Source organism: Pelodiscus sinensis, chromosome 7 (assembly GCF_052426305.1).
Source record: "Pelodiscus sinensis isolate ZL-2025 chromosome 7, ASM5242630v1, whole genome shotgun sequence".
NCBI classification, from domain to species: Eukaryota; Metazoa; Chordata; order Testudines; family Trionychidae; genus Pelodiscus; species Pelodiscus sinensis.
Window position 1 is genome coordinate 68,422,032 of NC_143058.1, and position 17,361 is coordinate 68,439,392.

Consider the following 17,361-nt stretch of genomic DNA (forward strand, 5'->3'; position numbering starts at 1 on the left):
TTTTCTCCGGTAAGGGCACAATGGGATACCACATTAATAAATAGCTGTGCAATGTATTTTTTCCTTTTTAGCAGATCCTATTTATGAAAGGAAAATACTAATAGACAGGGCTCACCAAGCCGCAGTGAGCCCCGCTCGCCAGCCGTGCAGTTCAGCATTCTGCGCATGCGCGGACCGCGCTGCACATGCGCTGCAGCACCGTGCCGGGCTATAATCTACTTGCCCGTGGCGAGCAGATTACCTAAATTGTCAAGCGCTGCTAATAGAACACATTATTTTATGAAAGACTGTACAAAGAAATGGGATGATGGGAAAATAAATGTAAAAGAAAGGTAACAGTGGAAATTTCACATTATACTAGCACTTTCATTAAATGTTAATTAAATCCCCTGCTCAAATTAAACTTCACAAAGAGATGAGATCTGTGCACCCCTTTTTGGAAACAAGGCACTTAATTTGAGAGCATCCACTTCTCAAAAGAATAGATGAGTTTTGTATCTGGGAAAATACTGAAGACAATTCAAATTACTAAGTTATTTATTTATTTCTAAAATGATTAATTTAACAACTTGTCTTAATTATTATTTTGGCCATGCTTTATATGAAAGGTCCATTTCTGAACTGTTTACAAGATTATATAAGCGCACTGGTACATCTGTCTGTCCATGAGTCTGTTCATCCATCTGTGAGTCCATTTGTTCAAGAACTCCTCCTAAATGGTAAGAGCTGGAGCCACCAAATTCAATATACAGCTTCCTCTTATCCTAACTTAAAGCAAGGTCAGGGTTTGGTTGTGCCAGGGAAACAGGGTGTGCCTGGAATCCATAACACAGAAAGGGAGGTGGTTGTGAACAGGGACAGTTATGCTCTGCAATGAACACTGGGGGCAGCAAGCACAGGAAAGTTTTACTTCAGAGTGACCACGGGAGGCAGCCACACCAGGAACAAAGTGGACAGAGCTCTTCATGTTGCTAGCCACGGTAAGTGTTCCTCCTGATCCCTAAATCCCTCCCCAGCTGTTGGTCCGAGCAGTTGATGAAAGGAACCCCACCATTCAGCAGCCCCAGCACCCATCCCAGGGAGCACCTCCAGGGACCACCAATGCAGCCTTCCCCAAGGAGCTGCAGGGGCTGGGGCTGCACAGGACTAAGTCCGCACAGCCTCCTCTCCCCCTCCCCCCCAAGGAGAAGGGGGGCTAGCAGCTCCAGTGCCATCCTCACCTCTATGGGTGGCTCCAGTGAACCCTCCCAGACCCCTGCCATGAGTCCTCCACCCCCTGCCCTGAATTCTGCACCCCCTTTGCCCTGCACCCCCCACACCTCCCAGCCTGCTGCCCTGACTCCTGTACCCCAACCTCCTGCCCTGAGCCTCCCCAACCCCTACCCTGATTCCTGCACACACGCATGCACACACACACGCGCACAGAGCCAGGTCCCCTCCCTGAAGGACCTATTAATCAGTTCATCCTTTAAAAATCTTAATATTAAAGTTCCCTTTATAATGTGTAACAACTTCATTATGAATTCTGCAAATTGTCCTGACTATAAGCCATTTTGCTTGTTATGCAGTAACTACCAGTGGGAAATGTGAACTCTAATTTCTCTCTTCCCTTTACCTTGCAAATTGAGTATCATTAACAACCTTCTGGAATCAATGGGGATTGAAGGCACCGTTTGCAGGACTGTGCCCACATTACCTTATTTCCTTTAGGCCGAATCAGCTATTAGTTTTACAATAACTGTCTTCTTTAAAGATTATATTGTTCAAACTTGACTTGGTATGAGTATGCACGTAAACACTCTCAAATTCCTTCCACCAACTTCTTGTTTTGACCATTACAAAACTGGTAGCATGTTATCCATATTACGGTTCTTAGTAGCCAATAGGGCACATGAAAATGGAATAAAATGCTTTTGTTTTTCCAAAAATTGACAGATTGTGTTGCAATTGAAATATTTACTTATCTTCACTGAATAAATACTTCGCAAAATGAGGTGGGACAAATTCAGACTTAATATGAATGAGTGCAGTTTAACTGATATTAATGGAATTATATCTGCTTGCACCAAGTTTGAATCTCTCCCCAATGACACAGATTTAGGCAGTGCTGTGGGTTAAGTGGCCATTACACCTGTGTTTCTAGTTTTGGAACATAGACCATCATAACCTCTGACCATTTAGTTTAGTTAATTCTTATTTAACAGCAAGTGAGAATGAAAATGCACTGGCACATGGAGTTCTGTAGTATCTGCTTCTATAGCCAAAGCTATATGTCCCTCACTTCAATTACCAAAACTATTTTATTCCAATATTCTTTTATTTAAAACAAGAGAGAGAGTAGGTGTTGTATCACTATAATTAGTCCTTCTGTCCAGAGCTCCAAGTCTAACTATTTAATACAGTGGTTCCCAACTTTTTCGAGCATACAAACCCCTTTTCAATCTATTAAAATTTTACAGACACTCCTCCCCGCATTAATATAGCCGTTTTCAAACATTCCATTACTTGATAATTTGAAATGTATAATAGTTCATGTTATCTAAACAAATATAGCAATACTGAGATATTACAGGGTGTCCACATTGAAATGTAACAACTTTGAGGTGCCATATATTTTTATTGAACAACATTTTATTGGCTCCACCAATCCATTTTTCCTAGCAGCCCAACTAAACCTTTCCTGCCACTTTAATAGCTTTTGAACGGTTAGAGTGGGGTGGCATATTCACGTAATATGATCATTTCAAAAGAGAGGAAGAAATGGTAAAAAGTGACTGACTCGTTTAAAAGCCAACTCCAGAGTATAGTCATAGCTTGTCAGCTTCAACGTGGGCTGAGGGACGTGTAGACTGCAGAGCACAGAGCTTCTCAGCTCCCTTGGCTGCTGTTCACTGTTCAGTCAATGGGAGCTGAGAGGCTCTGTGCCTGCAAGCAAACTCAGACTCTGCTGGGACATTTGTTTGCTTGCAGAGTCCACACAACTTCCCAGGGTCACTTCCTAGCCCAGCAGGGTGAACCGCTGGCACACTTGGACTTTTTATCCTGGTGGAGTGTCTGCAGGCTTGGAGCCTCTCCTTGCCTTTCGCCGTTCTGTGTCAAGGGGAGCAGCGGGAAGTGTGGCCAGCATGTCCCTTGGCCTGCACTGCTTCCTCAACGCCCGCCCCCTCCATCCCTGCCCATCCATGGAGGATATGGCTCATGGCCAAGGCAGCTCCTGCCCTGGTACTCTGCCCTTGGTTGGGTATGGAGCCCTGGGGGAGGGGGGAAAAAAAAGAGAAAGGAAAGAAAAAGTAAGGATCGGGTTCACCACGGGACTGGGAGGGGGGAAACGGGCTGGAGAGTAAACAGCAGCGCAGCTGGCGGTGGGCGGACAGATGGTCATGGCAAACCCCAGGTGAGAATCATCTGGTGGAAAGTCCCAGCGCCGTGGTGGGCCTGATCCTTGTTTTTAAACTGTCCACAGACCACCCCCTACAGTACCGTCGTGGACCACAAGTTGGGAACCACTGATTTAATAGGAAGTACTTTTCATACACCTCTAATCCCTTTAAAAGTTTTTCACAGCCTTCACTACTTTCAATCAAATACACCGTCTTTCAATTGCATGAACAAACTTAATATAACTTGAAACACATTAAACATCCTATTCAATCTTTACCTATTGCTGTCTCTGGCATTGCAAAAAGTGTCTTCTCAGTAGCCACTCGAAAGTGTCCATGGACCGACAGACCAACACCCTACCAAGAAAAGTATTAATGCAGAAACTGTAATAAAATGTTTAAACAAAAACACACTGCTTCATTCAAAGTCTATTTCTTACCAAATAATGTCATAGAAACAGTTCAATTTGTATAAATACTATTTAACATTTAATCTTATACACAGACTTTCAACATAGTATCCCAAAATAGTTTAGACACAAACATTTGGCAAGTGTCATAAATTTGTAACTCAGATAAAGTTTTATTAGGTGGTTAAGATGAGGTAAAATGACACCCCCAGCTTTGTAGTGGAATCAACAAATAGAAGCTAGGAATCTAGACACTTGGGCTTGCCTAAATAACTTGGATCACATGTATGATCAGGGATGTAAATTTACCCCACACTAGCTTGCTGTGTACTAAGTGTCTGTGTGGATCCTTCAGATCTCAATGAGGAATTTTTAGTGCCTGTAGATTTGTCCTCCTTTGAAAAAAGGAGCAAATTAAAGCTCACAGGGGAACTGAGTATGCAGTAGCAGGCTCTGCATGGGACAAGTAATGAGAGGCAGACTAGTAGGGCTAGATTCACAACCCTAGATTGAACTAGATGCTCAGCTTGCTGTGAGGTAAGTGTCCATTTAAACAAGCCCTCAGTCTCCCACTTTAAACAACTAAAATACAGTGGCTTTATGGGAAAATATTTTTAAAGCAATTACTTGCAAAGGAAAAATATGTTTACCTCATTTACATATACGCGTGCGTGTGTGTGTAAAAATCTTGGAAATCAGGTTCATACAGAACTGTCAATTCAAACTCAACTTTTCAGCATCGTGTGAAAGGATAAAAAAAATGGAGTGTAGCATTTATAGAGCTTTCCTCCCTAGAGTTTTTAAAAGGAATTAAAACCATAACCAGAATTTTAAAGTAGTAATGACACATACACCTCCTTACAATTTTTAGATTTCACTTTCAGTACTTCTAATGTCAACACCACAAGCTTTTTAGATATCCTTCAAGTTTTCCCATCTAGAAAAACATGATTTTAAAGCCTTTTTTTAAAAGGAACAAACCCATTTTTTCTTTTCTTTTGCAGATCACTTTTAAATAATCCAACATTTAAAATAGAACAGAACAATCTTAAGAGCACTGAGTGAATAATTTTAGCATAAACTAAAGACTAAAATTGCTAAACTGACAACCAGCATGATTTTTGACCTCCCAAATGAATTATGACAATGCACTTGACAGGAGCTTATCCCTGAAGAAAGTTCTGAATCTTCTGCCTAACCAGAAAACCAGCTCCATGCTTATTTAGGGAACACTGAACATGCAATCCAAAATTGTGCTCCATCTCCACTCTTGAATGCAATTCATAGTACATACACTACAATTAAAAACTCATGGCTGCCTTGAGCTGCAGGGAAATTGAAATCAGTGTAGACCTCTGGGTTTAAGCTGCAGTCTGAGCTCTGAAATTCTCCCATTTTGCACGTGGATCTAGAAAGTCCTATATAGTTAAGAGTCCTGGCTATGTAGAAGGCTACTTTTCTCCCTCTACAGCAGGGGTGGGCAATAATTTTTGACTGGGGACCACTCCATGATTTTGGAAAGTGGTCAAGGGCTGCACTTCTTTATGGAGAAGGTGCAGGGTTTGGGACAGGTTGGGTGCAGAAGGGAGCTTGGGGTAGGGGTTTGGGGTCTGAGAGGCATTTAGGTGAATAAGGTGTTGTGACCTGGGGCAGGGATTAGGGGGCTGGGTCCAGAGGGAGTAGGGTACAGGAGTGAATTTTGACCTGGGGGAGGGATGTAGCAGGGGGTTCAGGGTCTGGGAGGGAATTGTGATTTGGGGCGGTGTGCAGAGGATTTGGGTGGTGACCTAGGGCAGAGGGGGTGGTGACCTGAGGCAGGGAGTTAGGAAGTGGGAGGGGCTAGGGTGAAAGAGGCAGGGGCTGAGGTGCTGGAGGCAGGCTATGGCCGGGATTCACTTACCTTTGGCGGCTCCTGGCCAGCAGTCAAACACGGTCCCTGGGGCAGGCTCCCTCCTGCAGGAGCCTCAGCCACACGGATTCCCTCCATGTGCTTCTCAGGGCTGCACATGCCTGGGGGGCAAGAGACTTTGTACATGCTTTCCCCATCCCCAGGCCAATCAAGTCCTGGGGGAAGGGAGAGTGCACAAAGTCTCTCACCGCTGACCAGGGTCACGCAGCACCTAGTGGGAACTGCCAGCCATTTTTAACAGCTAGTGGCTCCCTCTACGCACTGTGCACCTTTGGAGGGGGAGGGAAAGGAGATTTTGCATGCTCCCCCACCCCCAGGCCAATCATCGCAGCTGGGATCAGGGGAGCATGCGAAGTCTCTCGCTTCCCGCCAGGGGCACGCTACATGTATATGGAACTGCTAGTTGTTCAACATGGCTTCTCAGAAACTTAGCCCACACACACACACATTCGGTCACTGTCACACACACCCAGTCTGTGCCACACTATGTATGCTACGCACACACACTCTATCATTTTTTTCCCTCTCTCTCTCCTCCTCCTCTTTCCAACTGAGACCCCACTGCTTCAGGGGGGCCCGGAGCCAACACATGACCACAAAAATTATTGTCCACCTCTGAAGGGACCATCCATGACGGGTTGGTCTAACCTGCTTTTAAAAATCTCCAATGATGGGAGACTCCACAGGATCCCTAGGCAATTTATTTCAGTGCTTACATGCTCTAAGAGTTAGGAAGCTCTTCCTAATGCCCAGCCTAAACCTCCCTTGCTGCGAGTTAAGCCCATTACTATGTGTCCTATCATCGGAGGTCAATGAGAATATTTTTTCCTCCTTCCTTCTTGTAACACCCCTTTTAAATACTTGAAAGATGCTATCGTGTCCCCTCTCAGTTTTCTCTTTTCCACATTTAAAAAACCCAATTCTCTCAGTCTTCTCTCATAGGTCATGTTTTCTAGACCTTTAATCATTTTTGTTCTTCTCTGGACCCTCTCCAATTCGTCTACATCTTTTCTGAAATGTGGTGCCCAGAACTGGACACACTACTCCAACTGAGGTGCAAAGTAGAGTGCAAGAATTACTAATTATGTCTAACAACACTTCTGTTAATTATCAGAGGGGTAGCCGTGTTAGTCTGAATCTGCAAAAGCGACGAGGAGTCCTGTGGCACCTTATAGACTAACTGAAGTGCATAAGCTTTCGTGGGCAAAGACCCACTTCGTCAGATGCATCTGACAAAGCGGATCTTTGCCCACGAAAGCTTATGCTCTACACTTCAGTTAGTCTATAAGGTGCCACAGGACTCCTCGTCACTTCTGTTAATGCATCCTAGAATCATGGTTTTCTTTTTCTTTTTTTTTCTTTTTGTTTTTTGGCAAGTGTCACACTACTGGCTCATATTTAGCTTGTGGTCTACTATTACCCCTAGATTCCTTTTTGCAGTACTCCTTCCTAGGCAGTCATTTCCCACATTGTATGTGTGCAACTGAAATGTTCCTCCATAAGTGGAGTAACTTTGCATTTCTACTTTTTTGAATTTCATTCTATTTTACCTCCAACTATTTCTAAAGCTTGTCCAGATCATTTCGAAATATAATCCTATCCTCCAAAGCACTTACAATTCCTCCCAGATTGGTATCATCCACAAACTTTATAAGTGTACTCTCTATGCTATTATCTAAATTGCTCATAAATATATTGAACAGAGCTGGTCCCAAAACTGATCCCTGTGGAATCCCACGTTACGTCCTTCCAGCGTGATATAAACCATCGATAACCATTCCCAGAAAAAAGTTATCTAACCAGTTATGCATCCACCTTATGGTAGCCTCGCTTAGGTTGTATATTCCTAGTTTATCTATAAGAAGGTCATGCAAGATTGTATATAAAATATTTTAGTAAAGTATACCACGTCCACCACATCCCCTTTATCCACAAAGCTTATCCTGTCAAAGAAAGCTATCAGATTTGTTTGACATGATTTGTTCTTTACAAATCTATGCTTATTGTTACTTATCACCTTATCTTCCAGATGTTTGCAAATGGATTCTTTTAATTGTTTACTCCATTATTTTTCCTGGACAGAGGTTAAGCTGACTGGCCTGTAGTTTTCTGGGTTTCCTTTATTTCCCCTTTTTTACATGGGCATATTTGCCCTTTTCCAATAAATCTCTCTCATCTTTTCAAAGATGATAGTTAATGGCACACACATCTCCTCTATCAGCTCCCTGAGTGTTCTATGATGCATTTGATCAGGCCCCGGTGACTTGAAGACATGTAATTTTTCTAAGTAATTTTTAATCTGTTCCTTTCCTAATGTTACCTCTTTCTCCAGAATTCACTATGCTAGAAGTCTGATCACCACCAACCTTCTTGGTGAAAATCATAACAAAGAAGTCATTAAGCACCTCTACCATTTGCACATTTTCTGTTATTATTTTTCTCTCTTCATTGAGTAATGGTCCTACCCTGACTGTGGTCTTCCTATTGCTTCTAATGTATTTGTAGAATAGTTTCTTGTTACCCTTTATGTCCCTAGCAAGTTGGAGCATATTTTGTGTCTTCAACTTTCTAATTTAGCCCATTAATACTTGTGTTATTTGCTTATATTCATCCTTTGTGCTTTGACCTCGTTTCCACTTTTTGTAGGATTCCTATTTGATTCTTGGATCATTCAAGATCTCCTGGTGAAGCCAGGGTAGTAGTCTCTTGCCATACTTATCTTTTCTTTTCAATGAAATAGTTGGCTCTCATGCCCTTACTAATGTCTCTTTTGAAAAACTGCCAACTATCTACAATTGTTTTTTCCTCTTAGCCTTGCTTCCTGTGGGATCTTACCTACCAACTCCATGAGTTTGCTAGAGACTTCTTGAAATCCACTGTCTTTATTTTGCTGTTCTCCCTCTTGCCATTCCTTACAATCATGAACACTATCATATCATGATCATTTTCACCCAAGCTGCCTTCTACTTTAAAAATTCTCAACCAGTTCCTCCTTGTTTGTTAAAATCAAATCTAGAACAGCCTCCCCCCAGGTAACTTTCTCCACATCCTGAAATAAAAAATTGTCTCCAATTGTATCTCCAATACATTGTTGGATAATCTATGCCCTGCTGTGTTAAACTATCCAGGCATGTGTTAAGTCCCCCATCACCACCAAGTCCTGTACTTTGGATGGTTTTTTAGTTTAAAAAAAGCCTCATCCACCTCTTCTTCCTAGTTAGAGGGTCTGTAGTAAATTCAACTATGACATCACTCTTGGGTTTTTTATCCTTTTATCCTCTTTTTACCTCTTTTATCCTTACCCACAGACTCTCACAAGTCTGGTCTCCTATGTCCACCTCAACCTCAGTTTAAGTTTATACATTTTTTAATAAATAAGGCAATACACCTCCTCCCTTTTTTCCCCCCAACCTGTCCTTCCTGAGCAAACTGACCATGTCAATCAGGGATATAAAATCCCATTTAGTTGGTTAAGCAACCCTCTCCTCGCTGTTGGGATTTCCAAAACATTTTTTCCTGGAATTTCTCATTTGTAAAAACTTTTCATGAAAAAAATTTGAAACCAAAAACCTCACAAATTTGAAGTTTCCTGTAAATTAAATGTAATCACAAGTGTACACAAGAACAAAGACAAATCCAACAATTTATGATTGGAAATAAATATAAGGGACTGTAAAGAGTAGCGTTACAGTTTGGAATATCAACAACACACATTCTCATTATACTTGAGGTACAAAACGACAAACTAGTGGACGACTTGATTACTGTATTTTAAAGGGTGAGCATAAAATATTTTAAAACTTCAATGGCCAGATAATAATTCAGCTGGCTATCATCTGTAACACAATGCCATAAAAACTTCAGAGGGCTAGTGAGGATTAGCATGCCAATCCTCACACAGGCCACTTGAATTCAAGGAGGTTCCAACTTCCTCTTAGCACAGCACCCACGTTATAAACCTGAGCAGTTCTGATTCTGTCCTCAGAAGGTAGTAGAGTATGTGTTTGCATACACACATGCCCACCCATCACAGTATTTAGCGTTTATGTTATATTAAATTTACCTTGCATTGCTTGGCTTAGGGAGGAATGCTTCAGCCCTCCCTCCCCACATCCTCCCTATAGGACACCTAGGGGGTGGGAGGCTGGGAAAAAGGAGTTCAGTATGCAGGCTATCCCTGGGAAAAAAGTACTACCTAGTTTGGGGCCAGCTGAGAAGCACCTCTTCACGACCACTATAGCAGGCACAGTCAAGGAAGGGGTGCATGTCCCTCAGCTGGAGAAAATCTAGGTTCATCTGCGCTCCCCAGCCAGAATGAGGAGTGCAAGCAAGGGAACAGCCAGCAATGTTCCCGTACAAAATGTGAGGGAGCAGGGGAGCTTCCACCCCCCTCCACGTTCCCTAAAGGCTGTCATAGGAGTGGGAAGCTGGGCTGGAGCAGTCCCAGACAGGAGTGGGAGAAAGAGGAGTGCCCCAGTCAGCTCCTTTCATCTGCCTGGTGATTCGGTCATTTTTCTGTAGGTTTTATGAGACGCAATACCATTCAAGGCACATCCCATTTTCCTGGCACAACCAAATCCTGACCTTGCTTTAAATTATGATAAAATGAAGCAATCAAGGACGATAAAGCCATTGCGGAGAAACTAAATGATTTCTTTGCTTCAGTCTTCACGGCTGAGGATGTTGGGGAGATTCCTGAATCTGCACCGTCCTTTGTGGGTGATGAATCTGAGGAACTGTCCCGGATTGAAGTGTCATTAGAGGAGGTTTTGGAACAAATAGAAAAACTTAATGTTAACAAATCTCCGGGACCGGATGGCATTCATCCAAGGGTTCTAAAAGAACTTAAATGGGAAATTGCTGAGCTATTATCTGTGGTTTGTAACCTATCCTTTAAATCGGCTTCCGTACCTAATGACTGGAAGGTAGCCAACGTGACACCAATATTTAAAAAGGGCTCTAGAGGCGATCCTGGCAATTACAGACCGGTAAATCTAACTTCAGTACCGGGCAAATTAGTCGCAACAATAGTAAAGAATAAAATTGTGAAGCATGTAGAAGAACATAATTTGTTGGACAAAAGTCAACATGGTTTCTGTAAAGGGAAATCCTGTCTTACTAATCTATTAGAGTTCTTTGAAGGGGTTAACAAACATGCGGACAAGGGGGATCCAGTAGATATAGTATACTTGGATTTTCAGAAAGCCTTTGACAAGGTCCCTCACCAAAGGCTCTTGTGTAAATTACATGGCCATGGGATAAGAGGGAAGGTCCTTTCTTGGATTGAGAACTGGCTAAAAGACAGGAAACAAAGGGTAGGAATAAATGGTAAATTTTCAGATTGGAGAGGGGTAACTAGTGGTGTACCCCAAGGGTCAGTCCTGGGACCAATCCTTTTCAACTTATTCATAAATGATCTGGAGAAAGGGGTAAGCAGTGACGTAGTAAAGTTTGCAGATGATACCAAACTGTTTAGGATAGTCAAGACAGAAGCAGACTGTGAGGGACTCCAAGAAGATCTCACCAAACTGAGTGATTGGGCAACAAAATGGCAAATGAAATTTAATATGGATAAGTGTAAAGTAATGCACATCGGGAAAAATAACCCCAACTATACGTACAGTATGATGGGGGCTAATTTGACTACGACAAATCAGGAAAGAGATCTTGGAGTTATCGTGGACAGTTCTCTGAAAACTTCCACACAGTGTGCAGCGGCGGTCAAAAAGGCAAATAGGATGCTAGGAATTATTAGGAAAGGGATAGAAAATAAGACCCAGAACATCTTACTGCCCCTGTATAAAACTATGGTACGCCCACATCTTGAATACTGTGTACAGATGTGGTCTCCTCACCTCAAAAAAGATATTTTGGCCTTGGAAAGGGTTCAGAAAAGGGCAACTAAAATGATTAGGGGTTTGGAACGGGTCCCATATGAGGAGAGGCTAAAGAGACTGGGACTTTTCAGTTTAGAAAAGAGGAGACTGAGAGGGGATATGATAGAGGTCTATAAAATCATGAGTGGTGTGGAGAGGGCTGATAAAGAAAAGTTATTTATTAGTTCCCATAATAGAAGAACTAGAGGACACCAAATGAAATTAATGGGTAGCAGGTTTAAAACTAATAAAAGAAAGTTCTTCTTCACACAGCGTGTTGTCAACCTGTGGAACTCCTTGCCAGAGGAGGCTGTGAAGGCTAGGACTATAATAGAGTTTAAAGAGAAGCTGGATAAATTCATGGAGGTTAGGTCCATAAAAGGCTATTAGCCAGGGGATAAAATGGTGTCCTTGGCCTCTGTTTGTCAGAGGCTGGAGAGGGATGGCAGGAGACAAATCGCTTGATCATTGTCTTCGGTCAACCCTCTCTGGGGTACCTGGTGCTGGCCACTGTCGGCAGACAGGATACTGGGCTAGATGGACCTTTGGTCTGACCCAGTACGGCCGTTCTTATGTTCTTATACCAAATTTGGTGGCCCTAGCTCTTACCACTTAGTTTTTGAACAGGGAAAACTTGGAGTACTCTTATAGTCAGACAGATATACCGTAAAATCTTGAGTATAATGCGCACTTTTTTCCTCCGGGTTTTTTTCGCATCAAAGACGGGGTACGCATTATCTATAGGAGTTTTTTTGTTTTTTTTTTAAGTTTTAAACTCACCCTCAGCACGCACGATCTGGGGGGGAAGAAGGGCAGGCAAGGACCTGGGTGGGAAGGCCCTCCCCCCCCGGCAGGCGCGAGCTCGGCACTCCGGCAGCTAGTTAGGGGAGGCTACCCCGGCAGGCGCGAGCTCAGCGCGCAGGCAGCTGGGTGGGGGACAGGTTTCCTTCCCTCCTGTTCTTTTGTATAATGGATGAGCATTATACATAGGAGTTCGGGTTTTTCATGATTTTAAGACTCTTAACTCAGGGTGTGCACTATACATAGGTGCGCATTATACTTGAGATTTTACGGTAGCAGAATTTAGACTGAAGCCAGACATTTTTGAAGTGTGAAATTTGGTTTCACCATCCAGCTACAACAGAATATTGGGCTGTGATTAGTGAGTCTGGAAATTTTTATTTGAAAATGCAAGTTTAGACTCTGATGAAGCTGAAAGCATTCACCCAGGAAAGCTCCCTCCTTTATCATATGGAGGGGTTGTTGTTTTTTTTAAGTCCTGTATTTTCTGATAACTGCATAAAAAGGTGAAGGTAGTCAGGCACTATACAATAGATTGTTGGGGGGGGGGGGGGGTCGAAGAACGCTGAGATAATGGACTAGTCAATCTATCACACTATTTGTTACAGATGAGTTGCTCTGAGTAGCTGAGGTCAGAATGAGTTAGTAAAACAGAATAAATGAAGTTTTTTGACACATGGGGTACTGAAGCCCTCACCCAAAAGCTACAGCCTGTACTGCATCTGTCTTGTATACTAAAGGACTTCTATTTCCAATTGTTTAACACTTAAGTGCACACAAATCTCAGTCTTGCACCATCAAGAAACAAAGTTTCCCAATTCTCAAGCAAATTCTTTACCTGATTTTATACACTTTTGAGGTCCAGTGTAGTAGCTGAACTTTATAAATTACATACGAGATTTCCTAAGAAATGTCACCTTGCATAAGGTCTCAATTTTTGTGTACTGAATGTCATTAATTTCCAGTCTCACTCCTTCCCAAGATCTCATGATGGCTGTAAAGGCTTAGACTTCTGAATGGGAAGAAACTGAGTAAATGATCATTTTTATATAGGGGGGAAATAACAGAGCTACATTCTCTATCAAGGGATACACTTTAGCTTGGTCTGTATGATATTAGCACATCTGAGAACCTGTAACATCTAAGAGAAGATGTTTACAAACAGAGTTAATTTAGATGTGCAGAGTTTAGGAATACTAACAATGGTGACTAAAGATGCTGAATGACTGCTGATATCCATCATAATCTGTTCTGATTGTGTATAAAAAAAGACACTAAATATCAAGTGGAATGGATTTTTTCCTGAATTAGTAGCCTTGTACACATTCAGTTTACAGGCACAAAATGTCTGTCTGAATAAAACTGTAAAATGCTGTTTATTACAGCATCAATCAAAATTACAGGAGAAATTCAAATTGTGGATGCATATCATAAAGGAAATGAAAATAAGTTTTATGGGATGCAGGGCTATAGAAAGAGCGACTGCAGTAATGCAGCACAGCCGTGAGAAGCCTAAGTCTAATAGTCATTCACAGGTATGAATGTGAGTTTTAAACTGGTCAAATAAAATAATCTGACAGTATAACTACTGATATTATTGCGTGCCATTCCTGGGGGTTTTCTCCAGTATCAGCGAGATGTATTTAAAAGATGTTATTCCTATTCCGAAAAGCTAGTCTCAAAACCCAAAGGCAATGTAGTGATGAATACAGAATGGAAAAGAAATAGTATAACCTTTAAATATAGATGCATTAAAAGAATCCCACAACAATCCTTTCTAGCTGACAGATTTTCAGAGGTGTTAGTGGTGAAAGCAAATGAGGGGAATTAATCCAGGAAGCTTCAAAATGCTAGATCAATAATCCTGTCAATGGCCTAAAAGCATTACCCGGGCTTCCAGACAATAGTGAGTCTTACTTCATAATGCATTAAAAGTAATTTGTCTCCATTTCTGCACACAATGCAAAACAATCATTCATAATGTTATGGGCCAGCCCAAAGAGCATAACCCAGCTTTATCTGCTGTCCTGAAAGATTGCAGATTGGTTTACAAGATCAATACCGCATAATGAAGTAAACTGAGCTAAGTCTATCATGCTCTGAATGACCAGAGATCACACCAGTCAAAGCTCAAAACTCTTATTGAAACAATTCCTGTTAGATTGACAAAAGCCTTTGTGTAAACTTGAATTGCTTAATGGGACACATTTTAAATTTGAAAGAAGTTACAATAAAAGGTGTCCTTGGAATTTAATTCAACTGATTTAGACTTGATGAGATGTCACCTCAACCTCTATGAAGGAAATGTAAACACAGAAAGAGAGGCCAAAATGCAAGTACAACACATTTAACTTCTACACACATGGTTAAAGTCTCAGGGTATATCTACACAACAGTGTTATATTAAATAACTGATGTAGTTTTGAAATAAAGTGCGCATCTACATAGCGATTATTTCAAAATAATGTCAAGGTGGAGGGCTTCTTACTCTAACTCCAGTAAACCTCATTTCACGAGGAATAAGGGAAGTCAAAGGAAAAAAGTATTCTTCCCTTGACTTCTTGCTACGTAGACAACACCAAAAGCCTAATTAAGCTACCGTAAAATCTCAAGTATAATGCACACTTTTTTCCTGGTTTTTCTAGCACCAAAGACGGGGTGCGCATTACCTATAGGAGGCTTTAAAAAAAAAATTTAAACTCACCCTCGGCAGGCACAAGCTGCGGGAGGGCAGGGGAGGGCAGGCAAGGACCTGGGCGGGAAGGGCCCCCCCCCCCCGGCAGGCGTGAGCTCGGCACGTGGACAGCTGGGCAGGGGGTAGGTTTCCTTCCCGTTCCTTCCCTCCCGTTCTCCTATATAATGGGTGCGCATTATACATAGGAGTTCGGGTTTTTCATGATTTTAAGACTCTAAACTCAAGGTGCGCACTATACATAGGCGCGCATTATACTTGAGATTTTATAGTATACAACTGATGTAGCTGAAGTTTCGTATTTTAATTGGACTTTTGCCCTCCAGTGTAGATGTACTCTGAGGGAGAGTTGTGTTAGTCTAACTTTAAAGAGAACAAAACCTGTGGCACCTTCTAACTAAGGTATAGAACAATGTTTCTTAAACTTTTTGAGACCACGGAACACCAAACAATATTTTTTCATGTGAAACACTTATGAAAATTTTCTTTTTAAAAAAAATGTTCAGACCAAAAACAAAAAAAAGACAAAACCAAAGAAGTAACAAAACCAAAGAAGAGGTTGCGGCACACCTGCACGTTGTTCATGGAATACCCGCATTCTGCGGAACATAGTTTAAGAAACACTGGTATAGAATCACAAGTTTTGTAAGTAAAACCCACTTTATCAGATGAGAGTGGAAGTACAGAATCCAAGATATACATAACAGCAAAAACAGTTACCTGTCAATTGTAGGACCCTTGTTAATGAAGCCAATTATTATGTCCCCGTCATAGTTATTAATGTGAAATGTGAATGTCTAAGGCATAGGAAATTGCCTTTGTAATGCATTATCCCGTTACTATTTTTATTCAAGCCCAGGGAGAGTGCCAAACATGCAAATGAACTCCAGTTCAGCAATTTCTCTCTAATTGGGTGGTGAAATTCCTTCATAGAAGAATGGCTACTTTTAAATCCATTACAGATTATCCAGGGAGGTTAAAATGTTCCCCTACAGATTTATGTGTATTACCATTTCTGATGTGTGATTTGCATCCATTTAACCTTTCGTCGCAGAGACTGTCCTTTGGCTAATATACATGGCAGAGGGGCATTGCTGGCACTTCACAGCATGTATCACATTAGAGGGTGTGCAGCTGTACCACACTCTGATGTTGCAGATTATGTGGTTAGGTCCTGTGATGGTGTTGCTTGTATACATATCAGAACAGCTTTGACAACAGGGTTTGTTGCACTGGTTGGTGCCTGGGTGAGTACATGTGAGGTGCAGTGTGTGGCTGCTGGAAAAGATTTATTTCAGGTTGGGAGGGCTTGTCTGTAAGTGAGGATTGCCCTGTCTCCCAAGGCCTGTGAAAGTAAGGAATCATTTTTCACGATAGGTTGTAGATTGTCAATGATGCACTTGGGGCATTTAAGTTGGGGGCTGTAGGTGATGACCAGTATTCTGTTATTTCCCCTTTTTTGGGGGACCTGTCTTGAAGTAGGTGTCTGCTGGGTACTTTTCTGGCTCTGTCAATCTGTTTTCTCACTGCCCCAGGTGGGTATTTAAATTTTAAGAATACCTGATAAAGATCTTGTGTTTGTCTCTGTCTGTGGGACTGGAGCAGATTTGGTTGTATCTTAGGGCTTAAAGTTAGGCATGTGACTAGGTATCTTGCTGAATTGGAGCCACAGTTACTTGGTGATACAGGAATTAACTGAGGGGTTTGTGTGTGGCTTTTTTTAAGGAAAAAGTCAATGTAAATAGGTCAGATAAGCAAGGAACACAATAAGAATGAGGAAATAATGCAGGGAATAAGAGAAATCAAGATACAGAAGTAGAAGGGAGAGTCACAAAGACATGGAAAGGTGGCAGACAAGCAGGTGATACCATGTCTTCAGATGGTATTGCTTTCCTCAAAAACTAAGATCTGAAGCTAAAAGGAAAGTAGAGGGAGAGAGTCTGATAAGCAAATGAAAAAGAGAGATCAGTCATGGTGATGAGGACAGAAGATTCAGGCATAGATTCAACTAGAAACAAGAACAATTGTTTGGCAAGAAAGGTGATGCAGTTAAGGAAAGGAGGAACACACATAAAAGAGGAAGTCTGCATAATCTCTGGACAGCCTCCAATGGTGCACAATAGCACAGAAGTACTGCAGCTTCGTATGCTAAGCAAAAACCAAAACAAACTTTTCAGTACACCAAAGTTTAGCTAAAAAAGTTTAGAACTTAGAGCATAAGATGGAGACTTCACTTAAAGTTCACTGACTTGCTATGTTACTGTGGCATCTTTGTGTATAAATAACTCGGGAT

At 41.8% G+C, this 17,361-nt stretch overlaps 1 protein-coding gene across 2 annotated transcripts in view; it reads right to left on the minus strand.

The window, feature by feature from the left end:
* HIBCH (3-hydroxyisobutyryl-CoA hydrolase) overlaps nt 1-17,361 on the minus strand; it is an 80,052-nt gene that overhangs the window by 34,855 nt on the left and 27,836 nt on the right. For both annotated transcript variants that reach the window (XM_006113317.5, XM_014568603.4), the window contains exon 7: nt 3,659-3,737. In XM_006113317.5, coding sequence (XP_006113379.3) covers nt 3,659-3,737 — 79 coding nt within the window. The remainder of the gene's footprint in view (nt 1-3,658; nt 3,738-17,361) is intronic.